At 42.0% G+C, this 22886-nt stretch overlaps 1 protein-coding gene across 2 annotated transcripts in view; it reads left to right on the top strand.

The window, feature by feature from the left end:
• LOC124144048 (phosphatidylinositol 3,4,5-trisphosphate 5-phosphatase 2A-like) overlaps positions 1 to 22886 on the top strand; it is a 126184-nt gene that overhangs the window by 37109 nt on the left and 66189 nt on the right. The window contains exon 1 of one of the 2 annotated variants that reach the window (XM_048384943.1): positions 14528 to 14854. The exons of the other annotated variant lie outside the window; for it this stretch is intronic. Within the exon in view, the coding sequence (XP_048240900.1) occupies positions 14829 to 14854 (26 nt within the window). The 5' untranslated portion in view covers positions 14528 to 14828. Of the gene's footprint in view, positions 1 to 14527; positions 14855 to 22886 lie in introns of those variants that run through there. 2 annotated transcript variants of the gene reach the window in all.

Here is a 22886-nt window from a genome sequence, read left to right as displayed (position 1 = left end):
ACTGGAGCAATGTGTTAGGTGCCTTCCCCTGGGAACGCCAGAACCCTAAGATCCTGGTTCGAATACCAGATTTGCCAGCGCCATACCTGGTGTACAGTACATACTACCCCTAGTGTACAGTGCATACACCCTGTGCACTCAAAAGAACCCACTCGTCCAATGGTATATGACCAGATGGTAGAAACACGAATACGTACATACACCTGAAACACAAGTGTCAAGACGTGTGGTGTCACCCTGGACAAGTGACTTAGTTCAAATGTGCCTCTGTTCACCCAGCAGGGAATGGGTACCCGATATGTGAGGTGGATGTAAAAACCATCTAGCGCCTGAGGCAGCTTGGGTTGTATGCTCCCCAGGGAGTTGAGAATGATAACTGGAATACAAACGGATCCACTGGTCGGGGAACAAATAAAACCGCATTTGAGCAGAAAGTAGTACCTGGATACCTGAGGAATGATGATGATGATGATAATGACGATGATGATGACGATGATGATGATGAAGACGACGATGACGACGACGATGATGATGATAATGACAACGATGATGATGATGATGATTATGACGATGATGATGATGGTGACGACGACGACAAGGGTGATGATGATGATGATAATAATAGCATTTTCCTCTTTATAGGTCATGTTGACGGTTAAGTACAAGTCACCTCAACCAAGCCATCACATTAGATGTAACTATCGTAATTTGGGAAATTTGAAATTCCTATTTGGTAATTTTAACTGACATTTGCTGCACATTTGTGATTGAATAACAGCCTCTGAGCAAGTCTAGATGAATCCCTTAATAATAGGCAACCAAACATCAGCCCAACTGTGTTTCAGTCGCCTGATAATGACCCATCGGTTCTCGCATGTCTATTGCAAATCAGTCTTGAAGTTAGTTATCAGGAAAACACTTCCATCTTTGTTTTCGTACCGATCTGACTCTGCAGAGGGTATCGTATGCCCTACTTTTCTCTCTCAATGCCGTAGTCTTATTTCTTTGAACTGAAAGTGTGAAAACACCCCTTTACTTTGCTCATGTTGCCATGTAAAGATTATGTAAATAAATTGCTAGTGGTTCCTTAGCAATTTAATGCAATTTTTGTTTGTTTATGTTTGTATAAATTTAAAAAAGTATGCCTTTCCTCGTTACGGGCTAATGTTTTCTGATTGGTTGATAACAGAGTGGGCAGGGCTTGTGTTGTATTATTCCGCTGAATGATGTCAGTGATTTCGTATTGTTGTCTACAGTTGTTTTGTGTTGAAGATTACACAAGCAGTTGTTATTGTTCACATATTGATTTATAACAATTGACATAAACAGTTTTTTGTGTTTATGGAGGTATAAACATAAAACCAGTATGAACTGTGTAAATCTGCATAAATGCAAAACATTCGAAGTCAATTCTTACTTTCCAGAATGACTTCTTACAATCCCAGACTTGAATAAAAATCAAAGTCAAAACAATTTGTTAATCTTAGTTTTAAAGTAAACAGGCAGATATTTGTAAAAGCTCCATAGAGAGCTAGGTTAGAATAAGTCGACTCTCTTGCTTGTCATCCCTGTAGGGGACACAGGTTGCCCAGTCGTTGAAGGCACAGCGATTAGCTGTGCAGAGTTGCGTCCCTTTGGCACGCCAGAAACCTATGATTGTGGGTTTGAATCCCGGTTCGCCCTGATTATGTTTCTAGGTTTGTCAGCACCATACCTGTGCTCGTTGGTTTCACCAAAGTTGTAAACGTCTGAGACCTGCATCACTTCAGGCTTTCCTCCAACATTAAGCTCACACGCCGCGATATAACTGGAATACTGTTAAAAGTGGCGTTAAACCCATCTCACTCACACCTTTTAAAGTACCAACTCAAACCATTTTGATTGTCAAGTCTGACACAACCGCTCTGCCACTGGGCTAACTAGAGGAAGCATTTAGAAATTATGTTTTCATGAAATTTGACTATTTTAGGCCCATTTCAGTTACCATGGATCACAAGTTGTGATCACAAGTAAACCTCCTCAGATTCAATGTAGGTGGTCGTAAAATGAGCCATGAGAAGATCATCCTCGTTTGTCCAGGGTAGTATGTCTCCATTCCATCATGATAAATTATTGCCATCATTGTTGCAGCTTTGCTTCTGGAGTGACATCAGCATCTTCATCTGTCATACAGACCCTGAAACAAATATGTCCAATACAGCCCATGCAAGTCTATAATGTTTAGCAAGTCTAGATTACCGCAGTATCTGGGAGAGTTCCTGGCTCCTTTGTTATATTTTTCTGTAAAATATGTTCATTTTGGAGACTAGATGTTAGTCTACTCCTGTATGTTCAAACGCTTCATCCACTCGGCTATCGTACGTCCCCGGGGTCATCTCAGTGCAAGACAGAGTAATGTGATTAGTTGTAAGGTAAACGTGACGGCCAGACTTGGCCAGACTGGCACACTAATTGACTGACATTGACCCCATCCCTCAGTTGAAGGAGGCCATATTTGACCTTTATGAAGGAGGTCAACCGGAGCTGAGTGCTCAACCATTTTCCCATGATGCTCCTTGTTACTGTCGACAACTCAGTAAATACTCATCTGGTGCAAGCTGTTAACATGGTTATAGAAGCTCTCCCAGACTAACATTTAGTATATGAAATCTTATATTACACAATACCCTTCTTGACTCTAAAAATAAAAAAAATAATTTTCCCTATGCTGATTTTATGTGTGGAATAGAGTTAGAGCTGGCTAGACTTGCTGTTGAATATGTTTCTAGATTGTTGGATTTTTTTTCATAAAAAAAATATATTCTACAGTCATGGTTCAGGACTTAAACTCTCCTTGTGATGGAGTTGGAAAGTACAGTCATGATGATGATGGTGATGATGGTGTGGGTGGTGGTGAGGATGATGGTGTGGATGATGATGATGATGGTGTTGTGTTTTTTATGATGATGATGGTGATGGTGTAAATGGTGTTGTGGTTTTTATGATGATGGTGGTGGTGGTGGTGGTGGTGTGGATGATGATGGTGATGATGATGATGATGATGATGATGTGGTGGTGGTGTGGATGATGATGATGATGATGGTGGTGGTGTGGATGATGATGATGATGATGTGGTGGTGGTGTGGCTGATGATGATGATGATGGTGGTGGTGTGGATGATGATGATGATGATGTGGTGGTGGTGTGGATGATGATGATGATGATGTGGTGGTGGTGTGGCTGATGATGATGATGATGATGGTGATGATGATGATGATGGTGATGATGATGGTGGTGGTGTGGATGATGATGATGATGATGATGGTGGTGGTGTGGATGATGATGATGATGATGATGGTGGTGGTGTGGATGATGATGATGATGATGTGGTGGTGGTGTGGCTGATGATGATGATGATGATGGTGATGATGATGATGATGATGATGATGTGGTGGTGGTGTGGATGATGATGATGATGATGGTGGTGGTGTGGATGATGATGATGATGATGTGGTGGTGGTGTGGCTGATGATGATGATGATGGATGTGGTGTGGATGATGATGATGATGATGATGTTGTAGTTTTTATGATGATTGTGGTGTGGGTGGTGGTGTGGGTGGTGGTGTGGCTGATGATGATGATGATGGATGTGGTGTGGATGATGATGATGATGGTGTTGTGGTTTTTATGATGATGGTGGTGTGGGTGGAGGTGTGGATGATGATGATGATGATGGTGTTGTGGTTTTTATGATGATGGTGGTGTGGGTGGTGGTGTGGATGATGATGATGATGATGGTGTTGTGGTTTTTATGATGATGGTGGTGTGGGTGGTGGTGTGGATGATGATGGTGTTGTAAATAGTGTTAGTGTTGATGATGATGATGATGATGATGATGATGATGATTATACACATGTAGTTAATGATTCAAGAGGATTCTGGCTGACTGGCCAAGAGTTGTCTGGAACATTACAAGCTGCTTGTATTATATTTCGATAACTAAGGACATTTAATTACAGGAAATTAGATTAAAAGTTAAAACTATTAGCAGCCAGTAAGTCTTGATAATGGCGTTCAGCCTCCTGGTAATATACAGCAACTCCCCCTACGCCGGGTTCCTACAAAAGTAGGCTTGGTGAAATAAGTCATAATTAAAGTGCCTACTTTGGAAAAGTGCACCAGAATGGTCACGCCGAGTTCTGTAACCATGGCAACGTATTTTTATGGCCTCTGTAGTCCACATTGTCATTATGTAATCGTATGCTGTGGTCGCTACAGTGATTTACACTGTGGCAATAACATACGGTGAAAATGTTTAAAGTATTCCCTATTTTACAGCATGAAAAACTAATTAATAATTACATCTTTTACATTGCCAGTGCTTACTGACACAACGCCCACACCATCCACAGGTGTTGGTGCCCTTTCATCCCAATCATGCTGATACAGAAATATAGCTGCTTCAGCAGGAGACGGTCTAGTCTGTCTTACAGACCCTGATACAAATATATATCCAATACAGCCCATGCAAGTCTATAATGTTTGGCAAGTCTAGATCACTGCAGTGTCTGAAAATGAAGAGAGTCACTGGGCTCCCTTTTATTATATTTTTATTAAGATAACTGAACAACTGTTTTTTTCTGTACGATATGTTCATTTCAGAGACTAGATGTAAGTACAGAGACGGTCATCAAGTCAATCTGATTATTCTGTTGTTGCATCTTGTAAAACGCTGGAGAATTTATCCATCACGCCTTGATTATACTCCTTACATGAAGTTCATTATTTTGAGTTCGGTAATTTCTATGTGCTTGAAGAAATGATTAGTTCTTGCACGACCTGGTCCAGTTTTATTGTCAATGCATGCCCCGTGTCTATTAGTTTTGCCGACTCGAGGAAATATCGGTAAATCATATTCGTTCAGGGAGAAAATGGCCGCATACGTATGAAATCATTGCAGGAAAATAATGGTCTAGACGATATGCTCTGTAAGTGCAAGGGAAGCCTAAAAGGCATTTTCGTCGTTTCGATCAAAATCTAGATTACAAAATCTTTCCTAATCAGGACATCAATCAGTAATGACAGTACGCTGTAAAGTGAGAGATTTTCCATTACCCATCATTTGACTTGAGACATTTGGTGATGGGTCCAGTCTAGGTTCAGGCGACCAAGTGGGAATCTTCTCTGAAGGGTTGTACTTTATTCATGACCAAATGAAGAGTTTGGTTGTTTTTTAAGCTCGGCAGACAATATCTTTTTTAATGATAATATTTTCCCAGTAGATTACACATGTGTTATTAAAGGATAATACTTAGGAGTTGTTGTAAGGAAAGTATTTTCTATATGTATGATATTCACGACATACAATATTCTAGGGGAGACCCAAGAAGATCCCAGTTAGAATAGTCTTCAGCAACCCATCCTTGCCGTAAAAAGCGAGATGCTTGTCGTAAGAGGCAACTAAATAACTAACAACTGACTTGGTTGATGCATGTCATCATATCCCAATCGCGTGGATCTGTGCGCTTGATATCAATCACTGGATGGTCTGGTCGAGACTCTATTATTTACAGACCGCCATCATACAGCTGGAATATTGCTGAGTGCAACAACAACAAAAAAGTACAATATTCTATATGGCTGTAATCTTCATTCACACTGCCAACCTCTCACTCACTTACTCACTCACTCACTCACCCTGCTGCTCACTCACTCACCCTGCTACTCACTCACTCTGCTACTCACTCACACTGCTACTCACTCTGCTACTCACTCACTCACTTGATCACTTACTCTGCTACTCACTCACTCACTCACCCTGCAACCCACCCACTCACTCACTCAGTCCCCCTGCTACTCACTCACTCACTCTGCTACTCACTCACTCACTCACTCGATCACTTACTCACACTGCTACACACTTACTCACTCACTCTGCTACTCACTCACCCTGCTACTCACTCACCCTGCTACTCACTCACTCACTCACTCGATCACTTACTCACACTGCTACTCACTTACTCACTCACCTTGCTACTCACTCACTCACTCTGCTACTCACTCACCCACCCTGCTACTCACCCATCCTGCTACTCACTCACTCACCCTGCTACTCACTCACTCACCCTGCTACTCACTCACTCTGCTACTCACTCACCCACCCTGCTACTCACCCATCCTGCTACTCACTCACTCACCCTGCTACTCACTCACTCACCCTGCTACTCACTCACTCTGCTACTCACTCACCCACCCTGCTACTCACCCATCCTGCTACTCACTCACTCACCCTGCTACTCACTCACTCACCCTGCTACTCACTCACTCACCCTGCTACTCACTCACGCACCCTGCTACTCACTCACTCACCCTGCTACTCACTCACTCACCCTGCTACTCACTCACTCACCCTGCTACTCACTCACACTGCTACTCACTCACCCTGCTACTCACTCACCCTGCTACTCACTCACTCACCCTGCTACTCACTCCCTCACCCTGCTACTCACTCACTCACCCTGCTACTCACTCACTCATCCTGCTACTCACTCACTCACCCTGCTACTCACTCACTCATCCTGCTACTCACTCACTCAACCTGCTACTCACTCACTCACCCTACAACTCACTCACCCTGCTACTCACTCACCCTGCTACTCACTCACCCTGCCACTCACTCACTCACCCTACTACTCACTCACTCACTCACTCACTTACTCTGCTACTCACTCACTCACCCTGCTATGCACTCACTCACTCACCCTGCAACCCACCCACTCAATCACTCACTCACCCTGCTACTCACTCACTCACCCTACTACTCACTCACTCACTCACCCTGCTTCTCACTCACTCACCCTACTACTCACTCACTCACTCACTCACTCAACCTGCTACTCACTCACTCCCTCACTCACTCACCCTGCTACTCACTCACTCACCCTACAACTCACTCACTCACTCACTCACCCTGCTACTCACTCACTCACCCTACTACTCACTCACTCACTCACCCTGCTTCTCACTCACTCACCCTACTACTCACTCACTCACTCACTCACTCAACCTGCTACTCACTCACTCCCTCACTCACTCACCCTGCTACTCACTCACTCACCCTACAACTCACTCACTCACTCACTCACCCTGCTACTCACTCACTCACCCTGCTACTCACTCCCTCACCCTGCTACTCACTCACTCACCCTGCTACTCACTCACTCATCCTGCTACTCACTCACTCACCCTGCTACTCACTCACTCATCCTGCTACTCACTCACTCAACCTGCTACTCACTCACTCACCCTACAACTCACTCACCCTGCTACTCACTCACCCTGCTACTCACTCACCCTGCTACTCACTCACTCACCCTACTACTCACTCACTCACTCACTCACTTACTCTGCTACTCACTCACTCACCCTGCTATGCACTCACTCACTCACCCTGCAACCCACCCACTCAATCACTCACTCACCCTGCTACTCACTCACTCACCCTACTACTCACTCACTCACTCACCCTGCTTCTCACTCACTCACCCTACTACTCACTCACTCACTCACTCACTCAACCTGCTACTCACTCACTCCCTCACTCACTCACCCTGCTACTCACTCACTCACCCTACAACTCACTCACTCACTCACTCACTCACCCTGCTTCTCACTCACTCACCCTACTACTCACTCACTCACTCACCCTGCTACTCACTCACTCACCATACAACTCACTCACCCACTCACTCAACCTGCTACTCACTCACTCCCTCACTCACTCACCCTGCTACTCACTCACTCACCCTGCAACCCACCCACTCAATCACTCACTCAACCTGCTACTCACTCACTCCCTCACTCACTCACCCTGCTACTCACTCACTCACCCTACAACTCACTCACTCACTCACTCACCCTGCTACTCACTCACTCACCCTGCTACTCACTCACTCATCCTGCTACTCACTCACTCACCCTGCTACTCACTCACTCATCCTGCTACTCACTCACTCAACCTGCTACTCACTCACTCACCCTACAACTCACTCACCCTGCTACTCACTCACCCTGCTACTCACTCACCCTGCTACTCACTCACTCACCCTACTACTCACTCACTCACTCACTCACTTACTCTGCTACTCACTCACTCACCCTGCTATGCACTCACTCACTCACCCTGCAACCCACCCACTCAATCACTCACTCACCCTGCTACTCACTCACTCACCCTACTACTCACTCACTCACTCACCCTGCTTCTCACTCACTCACCCTACTACTCACTCACTCACTCACTCACTCAACCTGCTACTCACTCACTCCCTCACTCACTCACCCTGCTACTCACTCACTCACCCTACAACTCACTCACTCACTCACTCACTCACCCTGCTTCTCACTCACTCACCCTACTACTCACTCACTCACTCACCCTGCTACTCACTCACTCACCCTACAACTCACTCACTCACTCACTCAACCTGCTACTCACTCACTCCCTCACTCACTCACCCTGCTACTCACTCACTCACCCTGCAACCCACCCACTCAATCACTCACTCAACCTGCTACTCACTCACTCCCTCACTCACTCACCCTGCTACTCACTCACTCACCCTACAACTCACTCACTCACTCACTCACCCTGCTACTCACTCACTCACCCTACTACTCACTCACTCACTCACTCACCCTGCTACCCACTCATTCACTCACTTACTCTGCTACTCACTCACTCACCCTGCTACGCACTCACTCACTCACCCTGCTACCCACTCACTCACCCTGCAACCCACCCACTCAATCACTCACTCAACTTGCTACTCACTCACTCCCTCACTCACTCACCCTGCTACTCACTAACTCACCCTACAACTCACTCACTCACTCACTCACTCACTCACCCTGCTTCTCACTCACCCTACAACTCACTCACTCACCCTACTACTCACTCACTCACCCTACTACTCACTCACTCACCCTACTACTCACTCACTCACTCACTCACCCTGCTACTCACTCACTCACTCACCCTGCAACCCACTCACTCACTCACTTACCCTGCTACTCACTCACTCACCCTGCTACTCACTCACTCACTCATGGTCAGGAGAGATAGTGATCATGAGAATCATATGGGTAATCAAAACGATATGTCAGATTTTTTTCCTGACCAGAAGGTCACGATGACCTGTCGAGGCTCCCCATAAACCGTGACCTTCCATCACCAACATGGACTGTATGAAAAGTATGAACATCTCAATTGTTAATTCAAACCATGTATCATTTTCTCTCCTGAAATAAGCATATTTGCATTGTATTTTTTAATGCCTGCTACCACGTAACCATGGTAACCATTCCACAGAACTACAAGCATATCAATATTTGCATAGCCGCTCACAAGGCCTCCCCTCAACACCCTCATTCACAAAAGTGCTGACTAGCCAAAAAGAATAGGAATTTGTTTCCTTGTTATCATGGAAACCAGAATATGTTTTGCCTACAAAAAGGAAGTTTTATCTGTGCCTACAGTTGAAGAAGTACAAGCTTACCCATTCACATGATCAGTTTGAGATTGTATTCAGCATTTCAAAACACTTTTGATTTAACTTTGTTGAAGGTTGGAACCATGTGGTATGAAAATAGACCATACCGGGGGGGGGGGAGGTCAACATGACCTGCCTAATAGATCCATTATTAGACTTCAAGTGTAATTTGGGCTATCTGCAATGCAACAAAGCCTGAAACCATGACCTATTTCTCATGTATATACACCCTTCAAGCTGGTGACGAGGACGTCACATTTGTTTACGTTGTAGCAATTATGTTAGTTATTATGATTATTTATACCATATTCAAGTGTCAAAAATAATATTAGTTATTATGAATGCCTTGTGTATATATGTCATTCTCTCTACTTATAAATTGTTCATACCTGATTAAAATGCAACTCACTACCAAACTGGTGGTTGGCTACTTTGTTGTTTAACGCCGCACTCAGCAATATTCCAGCTATATGAAGGCGGTCTGTAAATAATCGAGTCTGGACCAGACAATCCAGTGATTAATATCAAGAGCATCAATCCACGCAATTGGGATCGATGACATGCATCAACCAAGTCAGCCAACCTGACCATCCGATCCCGTTAGTCGCCTTTTACGACAAGCATGGGTTGCTGAAGACCTATTCTACCCCGGAATCTTCACGGGTCCCACGCAGTTGGGATCGATGACATGCATCAAACAAGTCAGCGAGCCTGACCACCCGATCCCGTTAGTCGCCTTTTACGACAAGCATGGTAAACTGGAAGTAAAAGTTGACGTTGATTTTTAGATACCATTGATTGGTATCTGATATTATGAACAAATCTCCAGCTATTAGGATTTAGGAAAATGTTACCATTAATATTAACAAAATGCATAAAAATGTATAATTTTACCTACTTTTTTAGGTACCAAATTTATTAATAAAATCACTTGTGACAGCACTTAACCTTTCCACAGAATTATGGAAAAACTGTTTTGTAGCAGTGTAATTTATTGTCAAACAATAATTGTAACTGTATTACATGGTACAGTGATCGCTTGCTATTGCGCTACCAATGGGGTCCAAATAATTGGTGGGCGTTATAGACGATGAGCCGTTTAACCGAAGCCGAGGCGGGGGAGCGCGCTCGGCAAATCTCAAATCATCAATAGGCCTATGTGTTTATCTCACGTCACGTCAAAATAGTATATATTTTTATGGACCTAGATCTACCTGTAATATCATTCATTTATTAAATCTGTCATATTTCACAATGTCTGAAATACGTATTCCATTCTAATTTATCATTTTTTATCAATAAATTAAAAAATTATTCACTATTTCCCGCGATGTTATTGAAAATAAAATTCTCGGACACACATTTCGACAACGGGTCCGCATCGAACATGTCAAAGAGCAAAATAAAGACTATTTTAAGCAAATCTTTAAATATATTATACAAAGTGATAAATAAAATCAACAAAAATATATCTAAAAGTAATCAAACTTACATCTAAGTTATTATTTCCATCGTTTTGTGCGATCGCGTGTAATGTAAGTCAAATGACATCTCGGCTTTCGTCGCCTTGAATTCTCGGCTCGGACACAACGTTTAATGCAAAAATATATGCATGAAAAATCTTTGTCACAGCTCGTAACCTAGCACGATACATTCGCGAAGTTCCATATTTTTAATATATATCGTGATTTCCTGCTTAAAACGTTCAGAATAACACGATTTAACAAAAAATCTTTCGCTAACTTCTGAAATTTATCAAACACGAGCTTTGTATCAAAGCTTGATTGGCTGCCTGAGGTCACGTGCTCAAAATTGACCAATCACGAAACTTGTAGCAGATTTCGGCAAGAAAGCGTCATTAGAAACAAATTTTAATCCAATGAAATCGCTTGTTATAACTACGGGGAAAAAACAGGCGATGTTACGAAAGCGCGATTACGAAATGAATGACCGCCGTGTTGTGACAGCAACTACATTTGTGTGACAGTTTAGCCTTAAATTGGATTGCCCACTAATTAAGAATATAAACTTCACTTGTGGTTCTCTTTTATTGCATGCATGCGCTTCTAAGATCAAAGGATGTATAGTGTGAAAAGTTAACTAGTTGAACAATCGTATTTCCGGGACTTGCCGCGGATATTTTCAAACAGATTATTAGAACTCCATTCAGCGATAAACCGTTGATTATGCAATGAGAAGCGTTATGTGCAAATAAACAACGAACAACAATACAATCATGTCTGTGTAAAACTCTCAGTATTAAAAGTGTACATAAATTTTGGGAGCCATGCGTTACCGCGCGTAATAACCGAAGTAGCGCTTTATCGAAGAGCGCAATAGCGAGCGATCACTGTATTACATTATTTCTGTTTAGATTCAGTAGAAGCTTATTGAATTTTATTTTTGGACAATGATTAGTTGTCAGGAATGTAGTACTATTTAATGTAAGCAGTGGTGAGGAAGTTATCATATTTATATGCTTGAATTATCAGTAAACTTCCTGAATAGCATAGATGGATTTCAAGCATTATAGAAACATGTTTGTTTGTTTCACACTAAATTCTTTTACATATAGATTTCTGGTTTAACATATTGTTTCAATTTGGGAATTGACACGAAACCATAAAAATACCAAATTTATTTAAAAAAAATAAATTTTTCTTTAAAAAGGTTAAGGAATAATCCATCTTTGTTCCGTTGACCATTATATATTTCGACCTGTGAAGATCTCGGTAGAGAATTGGTCTTCAGCAACCCATGCTTGCTGTCAGCGGCGACTATGCTTGTCATAAGAGGCGACCAACGAGGTCGAGTAGTCAGGCTCCCTGACTAGGTTAATACATGTCATCGTATCCCAATTGCGTGGATCGATGCTCATGATATCAATCACTGGATTGTCTTGTCCAGACACAATTATTTACAGACCGCCGTCATATAGATGGAATATTGCTGAGTGCGGCTTTAAACAACAAACAAACCCAGTTATATATTTCAGTTGTGTTTATACCCCAGGGATTTATCTAAACCTGCTCATCAGTCTGTATTTCCCCCCCCCCCCCCCACACCCATGTGTCCATCAAATGTCACTCTCCATTCTCAACCCCATGTTTTTTAATAACAAATGTTGTGGCTTTGTAGACAGGACTTATGTCCCAATGACAACAGGAGCAATAAATAGGTACAGGCATTAATGCTTAGAGGGGCACGAGTGGCCCAGTCGTCTAAGGGACCGCGATTCACTGTGCAGAGATGCGTCCCTTTGGCATGCCAAAAACCTATGATTGTGGGTTCGAATCCCGGTTTGCCCCGATTATGTTTCTAGGTTTGTCAGCGCCATTCCCGTGCTTGTGGGTTTCACTGAAGTGGTAAACGTCAGACCTGCTTCACTTCGGGCTTTCTTCCCACATTGAGCTGACACGCCGCGATATAACTGTAATACTGTTAAAAGCTGCGTAAAACCCAACTCACTCACTCATTAATGCTTAGGTTCACATTATTGCATTGAATGCAATGTTAAAAAATACAGTATTAAAATATATTTGAGAACTAAGTACTTTACACAATCATAATGTTGAACGAGATAAAGATTGTTTCCTAATTCCCCTTCCAAGGACACTTAGTCTGGAAGCTGAGATGAGTCTCTATATGTATTGTTTCCTGGTCAAGCACTGTCTGCCTTGATGAGGCCAGTCACAATAGGGAAGGATGCACAGCACAGCTTCAGTACTCGAACAGCGTTACACTGATGCACAGCAGAGAGGAATTGTTGACTCGTGCTGTGTGTATTCCTGTACCTAGATCCTCGTGTCTGGCAATTCTACAGTATCATGCCAGCTGGGCTAGGCATCTGCTTGATGTAGTGCATACACAGTTATATTGCATGGGGTGTATATACGCTGTATACACAGTGAGATGGACAATGGAAATTCAAGAGTATGTTCAGAAACATTGAGATGTTCTGAGATGTACATGTGTTCATCTGTGAAAATGAATAAGTTGGTAATTTCCTTGAAATCTTGGATAACGTTTATTGAAAATGGAAATTCCAGACTGTGATCAGAAACATTGAGATGTTCTGAGATGTACATGTGTTCATCTGTGAAAATGAATAAGTTGGTAATTTCCTTGAAATCTTGGATAATTTGTAATGAAAATGGAAATTCCAGACTGTGATCAGAAACATTGAGATGTTCTGAGATGTACATGTGTTCATATGTGAAAATGAATAAGTTTGTAATTTCCTTGAAATCTTGGATAATTTGTAATGAAAATGGAATTTCAAGACTGTGATCAGAAACATTGAGACTTTCTGAGATGTACATGTGTTCACCTGTGAAAATGAATAAGTTGGTAATTTCCTTGAAATCTTGGATAATTTGTAATGAAAATGGAAATTCCAGACTGTGATCAGAAACATTGAGATGTTCTGAGATGTACATGTGTTCATCTGTGAAAATGAATAAGTTGGTAATTTCCTTGAAATCGTGGATAATTTTTATTGAAAATGGAAATTCCAGACTGTGATCAGAAACATTGAGATGTACATGTGTTCATCTGTGATAATGAACATGGGTTGGTAATTTTCTTGAAATCTTGAATAATTTGCAAGGAATATGGGTAAGGTCAGGATTGTAGAGGGGAAGTAGAAACCATGGAATATGAAACTGTGAAATGTTCATGATTATTTCTCTAACGAACACAATAGAGTGCTGCTCCATATAAGGAAATTGAAAACAGGAAGTGGTTGTGGCGTGTGACGTGCCTGTAGAACGTTCACTTGAAAACCGACAAATGTTCACCCAAACAAGTCTGTTTATTATTGAAGCAATAAAAGAATATGTTAATTATATTTTAATAAAACCACTGCCACAAGTACCAGTTTGACACTTGTCTGAAGTCGGTGTATTTTGGGAATAATGCCCGCTGCTGTTTGCAGGAGTGTGGTTGAGTAACAGGAGGTTTATTTTGAAGCAGACGTCCCACTAGGAAGTAAAATACGCCAGATAAACACTATGAGGAGGAGGGTAGGAGTTTGACAAATGTTGGAGAGAGAATCCTTTCCTCATTATAATGTTCTCACCGTTGTTGGGATGAACGAGTAAAGTCAAGTTGGATGAACCAGCGATGTGGTCATTCTTGTGGTGATGTAGACAGGCTTAGCAGCAATCAATGCTACAGCACCAGCCCAAGCTCCAGTGTTACGTGAGGGCATTGTACGGTGCGTGGATACTATAGATTCCCCGGGACCCTTCCACCACAGTCAGATGATAAACTAAACTCACAGAATTCCACGAGGCATGTCGGCAATTTCATGGATGCCAAGGTGAGAATAGTTAAGACAGTGACGTGTGATCAATCTTGTATACCTGAGGCAGTTCCTCTCCTCTCCGACACAGACAGCTGGTGTTGGTGCAGGTTCAAGGTCGGACAGATCCCAGAATCCTTAGGGTCTTGTCACGATCCTCTTGTTGTGAAATATTTTGTAAATATCAGATGTATGAGCTCATTTGTCTGGATAAGTGATGAGGATGCTAATATAACTATGTACTAATCATTCATTGGTAATATGACAAGTGCATTGTATTTCTGTGGCAACGGAGCTTTGTACTTCGTTATTTTAGTAAATACATATTTAGATAAACAGTTCAAGTTGGCATATGATTCAAAGGCCTTGTGATTTGCCATTTGGCCTTAAAGGTCCTTAAATCTGAATCTACCTTGAAAAGGCCTTGAAATGTGATGAAATGCCTTAAAATGGCCTTGACTTTGGCCAATATTGATAAAAGCTTTTAAATATATATTTTTTAAAATGCTATGTTTTTTTAAAACTTTTTGTAACAACTAAAACAATGACATCTGGTTGACATATAATCTCAGCAAGATACTAGTCCTATGTTTGATTGATAAATATTATTAGAATTGTGAATGAATTATTTGAATGCAACCCATTCTTGCTGAAAAAGGCGACTAATGGGATCGGGTGGTCAGGTTCGTGGACTTGGTTGATGCATGTCATTGTATCCCAATTGCGTGGATCGATGCTCATGATGTGAATCACTGGATTGTTTGGTCTAGACTCGATTATTTACAGACTACCATCATATAGCTGATTGTGTGTTAAGGTACCCTGTGGAGTGAAGATAAGGCCACTGTTATATAACATATTTCCTGGGTCATACGCTCTATCCAAACAATGGAAGTCTCTATTAGAATCCGGGTCTCTCATCCTATTTTCTTCTGTGTAATGTTGGGGATTAATGATGACCATTTCCTGCAAATGCACCCTTTGTATTAGTGTAGAATAAGGGTTTCGGTAAGGTAGTGAGTTGTCGCCGTGCCAGCATTAACACAAAATAGATGCCTTGCCTCTATTAGAGGATATCCGGTAGCTGAAATATGGCATGATGATGTGTGCACTCGGGTTTCATTCTCAGCTTCCTGGGATGTATACAATGCTGCCTGCCTCACATTACCATCTCATCCTACCGGGTACCCAGTTGCTGCTGGGTGACCAGAGGCATATTTTGAATGAAGTCACTTGGCAATGAGACATCACTTATGCTACATGTTCAGTGGACCATCAGATATGCCATGACATGCTTTGCAGACCATTGTGATGTCATTGTTACCGTGATGTCACAATCAGATGACATCACTAATGGCTCTGCTGCTGAAGCTATTGCTAGTATTAGCAGTACCTTTTACACTTTAGACACTGCTTATTACTGTGTACAAACTGAAAAAGTTGGAAGAATGATGTTAGATGATATATAATCTCACCCTCATGTCTTTTGATATGAAATATATCAATACATGTTTATAAAAGTGGAAAAACAACTCGGCAAGCCTCAGGGTTTTTTCACTTTTATCAACTCGTGTTGATACATTTGATATCAAAAGACACTTGGGTGAGATTCTCTATTTAATTGATTGTTCTTGGTATTATAGTCCAGATTTACTCATTTCCAGATTAATGGAGGGGCGGTCGGGTAGCCAAGTGGTTAAAGCGTTCGCTCGTCACGCCGGAGACCCGGGTTCGATTCCCGACATGGGTACAATGTGTGAAGCCCATTTCTGGTGTCCCCCGCCGTGATATTGCTGGAATATTGCTAAAAGCGGCGTAAAACCATACTCACTCACTCCAGATTAATGGATCAAGTTTATCATAGTTAGGCCTTTAAAAACTGAAAATTCAGAGAGAAAAAATAAAATAAAAATGACAAGGTATTTTAAATACCGCCAACTATTTTTAAAAAGGGATTATTATTATTTTTTTTAAATTTTACAATAAATTATCAATCCAAGTCAGATTATATATTTATATTTATTAGGACACAAACCAGTGAACCATTTTTTTTATCACCTTCCCATCTTATAGATGAAAAGAGAACCTGTACTATGCATTTAATTAAAACAATTTCTTAAATGTTACACTCTCAAAATCAGTGAACCCCCCCCCCCCCCAAAAAAAAAAGAAAAGAAGTCTGCCCTTAGGGAGTAAATGTTCTAGCATGTATGTATTTCAAAAGAAGATCATCCTCTGTTAATGGCGTCGTGGGATGTGGAGGCTTTGGGCTTGTTTCATCCTTCTGCTGTGGGCATGTGTGATTATTCCCGGAAAAGCTCATTGTAGACTATAAGGGAGGCCCTTTTTATCATTTTAATTCCATTAAACCATGTAGTTTTTGAGCAGGTGTCCATACAGCTGCCGTCATTATCTTCAAATTTCCATGTGTGAAAAGTTTCCAGGCATCAACTTTCAAAGGTCACGAAGTGCAATGTCTTTGGGTGCTGTACTGTTGTCGGCGCCGTGTTGGTTTGATGTGGAGGTGTAATAGCCATTTCATGTGGAGTTGGCACATGCTGCAGTATTGGCTATGTTGCATGTGATAGGAAGAACTCATTCACAGAGTTGTGTCCCTTTGTTGTGCCAGGATTTACTGATTTCTCATTCCAGATTATGATGTTGGTTTGATGTTGAGATGTAATAGCAAGTTCATGTGGAGTTGGCACATGCTGCAGTATTGGCTATGTTGCATGTGATAGGAAGAACTCTTTCACAGAGTTGTGTCCCTTTGTTGTGCCAGGATTTACTGATTTCTCATTCCAGATTATGATGTTGGTTTGATGTTGAGATGTAATAGCAAGTTCATGTGGAGTTGGCACATGCTGCAGTATTGGCTATGTTGCATGTGATAGGAAGAACTCTTTCACAGAGTTGTGTCCCTTTGTTGTGCCAGGATTGACTGATTTCTCCTTCCAGATTATGATGTTGGTTTGATGTTGAGATGTAATAGTTACTTCATGTGGAGTTGGCATAATATTCTATGTAGCATGTGATAGGAAGAACTCTTTCACAGAGTTTCATCCCTTTGTTGTACCAGGATTCACTGATTTCTCATTCCAGATTATGATCCTTGGTTTGTCAGCATTTCTTCAACAAAAAGGAACCCAATTTAATCACACACTCTGCTGCTTTCGACATCTGTACACTTGATGGATAAACTCTCAAGAATGACATTTGGATGTAACTGAAATGTTAATCAAACTGGTTTATAACTTAATTCACTTGATTCAATCCTTGTTGAATGTCATGCTAATCAAGCTGGTTTATAACCTAATTCACTTGATTCAATCCTTGTGGAGTGTAATGCCAATCAAACTGGTTTATAACCTAATTCACCTGATTCAATCCTTGTTGAGTGTAATGCCAATCAAACTGGTTTATAACCCAATTCACCTGATTCAATCCTTGTTGAATGTAATGCTAATCAAGCTGGTTTATAACCTAATTCACTTGATTCAATCCTTGTTGAATGTAATGCTAATCAGACTGGTTTATAATCTTATTCACCTGATTCAATCCTTGTTGAATGTCATGCTAATCAAACTGCTTTATAATCTAATTCACCTGATTCAATCCTTGTTGAATGTCATGCTAATCAAGCTGGTTTATAACCTAATTCACTTGATTCAATCCTTGTTGAGTGTTATGCCAATCAAACTGGTTTATAACCTAATTCACCTGATTCAATCTTTGTTGAATGTAATGCTAATCAAGCTGGTTTATAACCTCATTCACCTGATTCAATCCTTGTTGAACGTAATGCCAATCAAACTGGTTTATAACCTAATTCACTTGATTCAATCCTTGTTGAGTGTAATGCCAATCAAACTGGTTTATAACCTAATTCACCTGATTCAATCCTTGTTGAATGTAATACGGGGTCATACTTCATGGAGTATTGATTAAATACTTACTGCATGTTATATGGTATCAATACTAACATACCCAACGGCACTATCAATACAATACTGACTGCATGTAATTTGGTACCAGACTTCATGGCATATGTTACTGCATGTTATACGATATCATACTTCACGTCAGTATCGATTAAATAACTGTGCACATGATTCATGTGGTATTTATTTCCTTGATTGAATGGATGAAAATTGTAAGAATCGATTAACCTCCAAGTGTAAGTCAATGTAGAACTTTGTATTTGTCAAACACAATCAGGAGAAAATCTTTATCAGTACACACAAGTCTAATTTCAGCATGAGTCTGTTCTCTATACATGGCTATCTATCAACATGGTTATCTATCAACATGATAGATGTGGTGTAATGCTGAAACAGTTGTTAACATGGTTAAATAATGTCAGAATTTGGATTCTCTCTTAGTTGGGGAAGCATTGTCTCTTCAAGATTTGTTTGTTGTTTAACTTCACATATGACTGCGCTCTGTAAATAATCAAGTCTGGACCAGACAATTCTGTGATTGATATTGTGACCAAGATCCACACTGACATGCTATTAATCATGTGACCGAGCCTGACCGCCCAATCCATGAAGTCACCTCTTACGACCAGAATCATGGTTGCTGGTACCATTTCTGTCCCGGAATCCTCAGGGGTACGACCAGAATCATGGTTGCTGGTACCATTTCTGACCCGGAATCCTCCTGGTACGACCAGAATCATGGTTGCTGGTACCATTTCTAACCCGGAATCCTCCTGGAACGACCAGAATCATGGTTGCTGGTACCATTTCTGACCCGGAATCCTCCTGGTACGACCAGAATCATGGTTGCTGGTACCATTTCTAACCCGGAATCCTCCTGGAACGACCAGAATCATGGTTGCTGGTACCATTTCTGACCCGGAATCCTCCAGGTACGACCAGAATCATGGTTGCTGGTACCATTTCTGACCCGGAATCCTCCTGGTACGACCAGAATCATGGTTGCTGGTACCATTTCTGACCCGGAATCCTCCTGGTACGACCAGAATCATGGTTGCTGGTACCATTTCTAACCCGGAATCCTCCTGGAATGACCAGAATCATGGTTGCTGGTACCATTTCTAACCCGGAATCCTCCTGGAACGACCCGAATCATGGTTGCTGGTACCATTTCTGACCCGGAATCCTCAGGGGTACGACCAGAATCATGGTTGCTGGTACCATTTCTAACCCGGAATCCTCCTGGTACAACCAGAATCATGGTTGCTGGTACCATTTCTGACCCGGAATCCTCCTGGTACGACCAGAATCATGGTTGCTGGTACCATTTCTGACCCGGAATCCTCCTGGTACGACCAGAATCATGGTTGCTGGTACCATTTCTGACCCGGAATCCTCCTGGTACGACCAGAATCATGGTTGCTGGGGACTGGTTCTAACCCAGAATCTTCTCTCTGTTATATTATATATATATTATATATATCTTAACCATCTTAAGATGTTTTAAATCCATATCTTAAGCATGTTAAGATGTTGTAAATCCATTTCTTATCAAGATGTTTTAAATCCATATCTTAAGATGTTTTTAATCCATATCTTAACAAGATGTTTTTAAATCCATATCTTAACAAGATGTTTTAAATCCACATTTCAACCAGTAAAGTTGATAACGTTGCCAGTTTCACTTGGGACTGCGCCACTTGTGAAAATATAAACTTTGTCAGGGCACTCCATTGATTTTCTTCCAAGTGTAACCCGGGGGCATGAGTGACTCATTCATCTGAGGCGCCACAATTTGTTGTGCAGAGATGCTTCCTCTCATGTAAGGCAATTACATGAATCCCATGTGTGTGGGTTTGGATCCTTGACTCTGGATCCCAAACACACCTTGATACTGGATCCCAGAGTCACCTTGATATAGGATCCCAGAGTCACCTTGATACTGGATCCCAGACTCACCTTGATCCTGGATCCCAGAGTCACCTTGATACTGGATCCCAGAGTCACCTTGATATAGGATCCCAGAGTCACCTTGATACTGGATCCCAGAGTCACCTTGACACTGGATCCCAGAGTCACCTTGATACTGGATCCCAGAGTCACCTTGATACTGGATCCCAGAGTCACCTTGATATAGGATCCCAGAGTCACCTTGATACTGGATCCCAGAGTCATCTTGATACTGGATCCCAGAGTCACCTTGATACTGGATCCCAGAGTCACCTTGATACTGGATCCCAGAGTCATCTTGATACTGGATCCCAGAGTCACCTTGATACTGGATCCCAGAGTCACCTTGACACTAGATCCCAGAGTCACCTTGATCCTGGATCCCAGAGTCACCTTGATCCTGGATCCCAGAGTCACCTTGACGCTGGATCCCAGAGTCACCTTGATACTGGATCCCAGATTCACCTTGATCCTGGATCCCAGAGTCACCTTGATATAGGATCCCAGAGTCACCTTGATACTGGATCCCAGAGTCACCTTGATATAGGATCCCAGAGTCACCTTGATACTGGATCCCAGAGTCACCTTGATATTGGATCCCAGAGTCACCTTGATACTGGATCCCAGAGTCACCTTGATATAGGATCCCAGATTCACCTTGATCCTGGATCCCAGAGTCACCTTGATATAGGATCCTAGAGTCACCTTGATACTGGATCCCAGAGTCACCTTGATCCTGGATCCCAGAGTCACCTTGATACTGGATCCCAGAGTCACCTTGATACTGCATCCCAGAGTCACCTTGATACTGCATCCCAGAGTCACCTTGATACTGGATCCCAGAGTCACCTTGATACTGGATCCCAGAGTCACCTCCCAAGAAGCTCTGTTTTAAGCATTGTAAATCCAAACTTAAGTGTCAACTGGTTCAAGACCATCTTACTACAGGTAATGGTGGCCTCCTCTATAGACCCACTATGTCCTGTAATATGCTGCAATGATTTGCCTAACTCACCAATACCCTCCCCCCCATGCCCATGAAGATCCCGGGTAGAATTGGTCTTCAGCGACCCCTGCAAGAGGCCACTAACGGGATTAGGTGGTCAGGCTGGCTGAATACGTTGATGCATGTCATCGTATCCTAACTGCATGGACCGATGCTCATGATGCCAATCACATGCTTGTCTGGTCAAGACTCGATTATTTACAGACGGCTGGAATATTTCTGAGTGCAGCATTAAACAACAGACAAACAAACAATATTTAGATCCACCATGTCCTATAAAAATGGACAATGATCCACCTGACTTTAGACAAACATGGCTTGATAAAGACTCTCCCTCCATCCAGTAATAATCGGCAATGATCCACCCACACATAAAGAGAGAACTTTATCATCAGCTTAGCCCGACAAGGAGACATCCATGTTGCGCATCCTGCTACAGATCAAATAAGTAAATCTGTCAGGAGGAAGCTGACTGATGCTCATCCAAGGTGACCCCAGCCATATATTACCTAACTGCAGCTTATATCACCTATGGTGTACTGTGTGGCTATTAGGGTTTATTCCCTGCGCTGCTATAAATCAAGGTGCATAAGTCTTCATCTATTAGTCTCGGCTGTCTGGAAGGTGGAAGCCAGACACTTCAGGTGGTCTCACTCTATGAAATACAATCAATATTGGCTCACATCCTGGGTGACCTGTTGTTGGTGTGGCTTGGAAACAGTCCTTGCTGCCCTGCTACTCTGGACCTGAACACTGTGAGGTGGGCATTAGTGCATTGTTATTGCCTGTTACATGACATTGTTACATTGGTATTACCTGATACATGACATTGTTACATTGGTATTACCTGTTGCATGACAGTACTACATTGGTATTGCCTGTTACATGACATTGTTACATTGGTATTACCTGTTACATGACAGTACTACATTGGTATTGCCTGTTACATGACATTGTTACATTGGTATTACCTGTTGCATGACAGTACTACATTGGTATTGCCTGTTACATGACATTGTTACATTGGTATTACCTGTTACATGACATTGTTACATTGGTATTACCTGATACATGACATTGTTACATTGGTATTACCTGTTGCATGACAGTACTACATTGGTATTACCTGATACATGACATTGTTTCATTGGTA

Source organism: Haliotis rufescens, unplaced genomic scaffold (genome assembly GCF_023055435.1).
Source record: "Haliotis rufescens isolate VD_foot unplaced genomic scaffold, xgHalRufe1.0.p SCAF_52, whole genome shotgun sequence".
Lineage (NCBI taxonomy): Eukaryota > Metazoa > Mollusca > Gastropoda > Lepetellida > Haliotidae > Haliotis > Haliotis rufescens.
The sequence above is the reverse complement of the archived record's forward strand: the minus strand, read 5'-3'. Positions and strand labels throughout refer to the sequence as shown.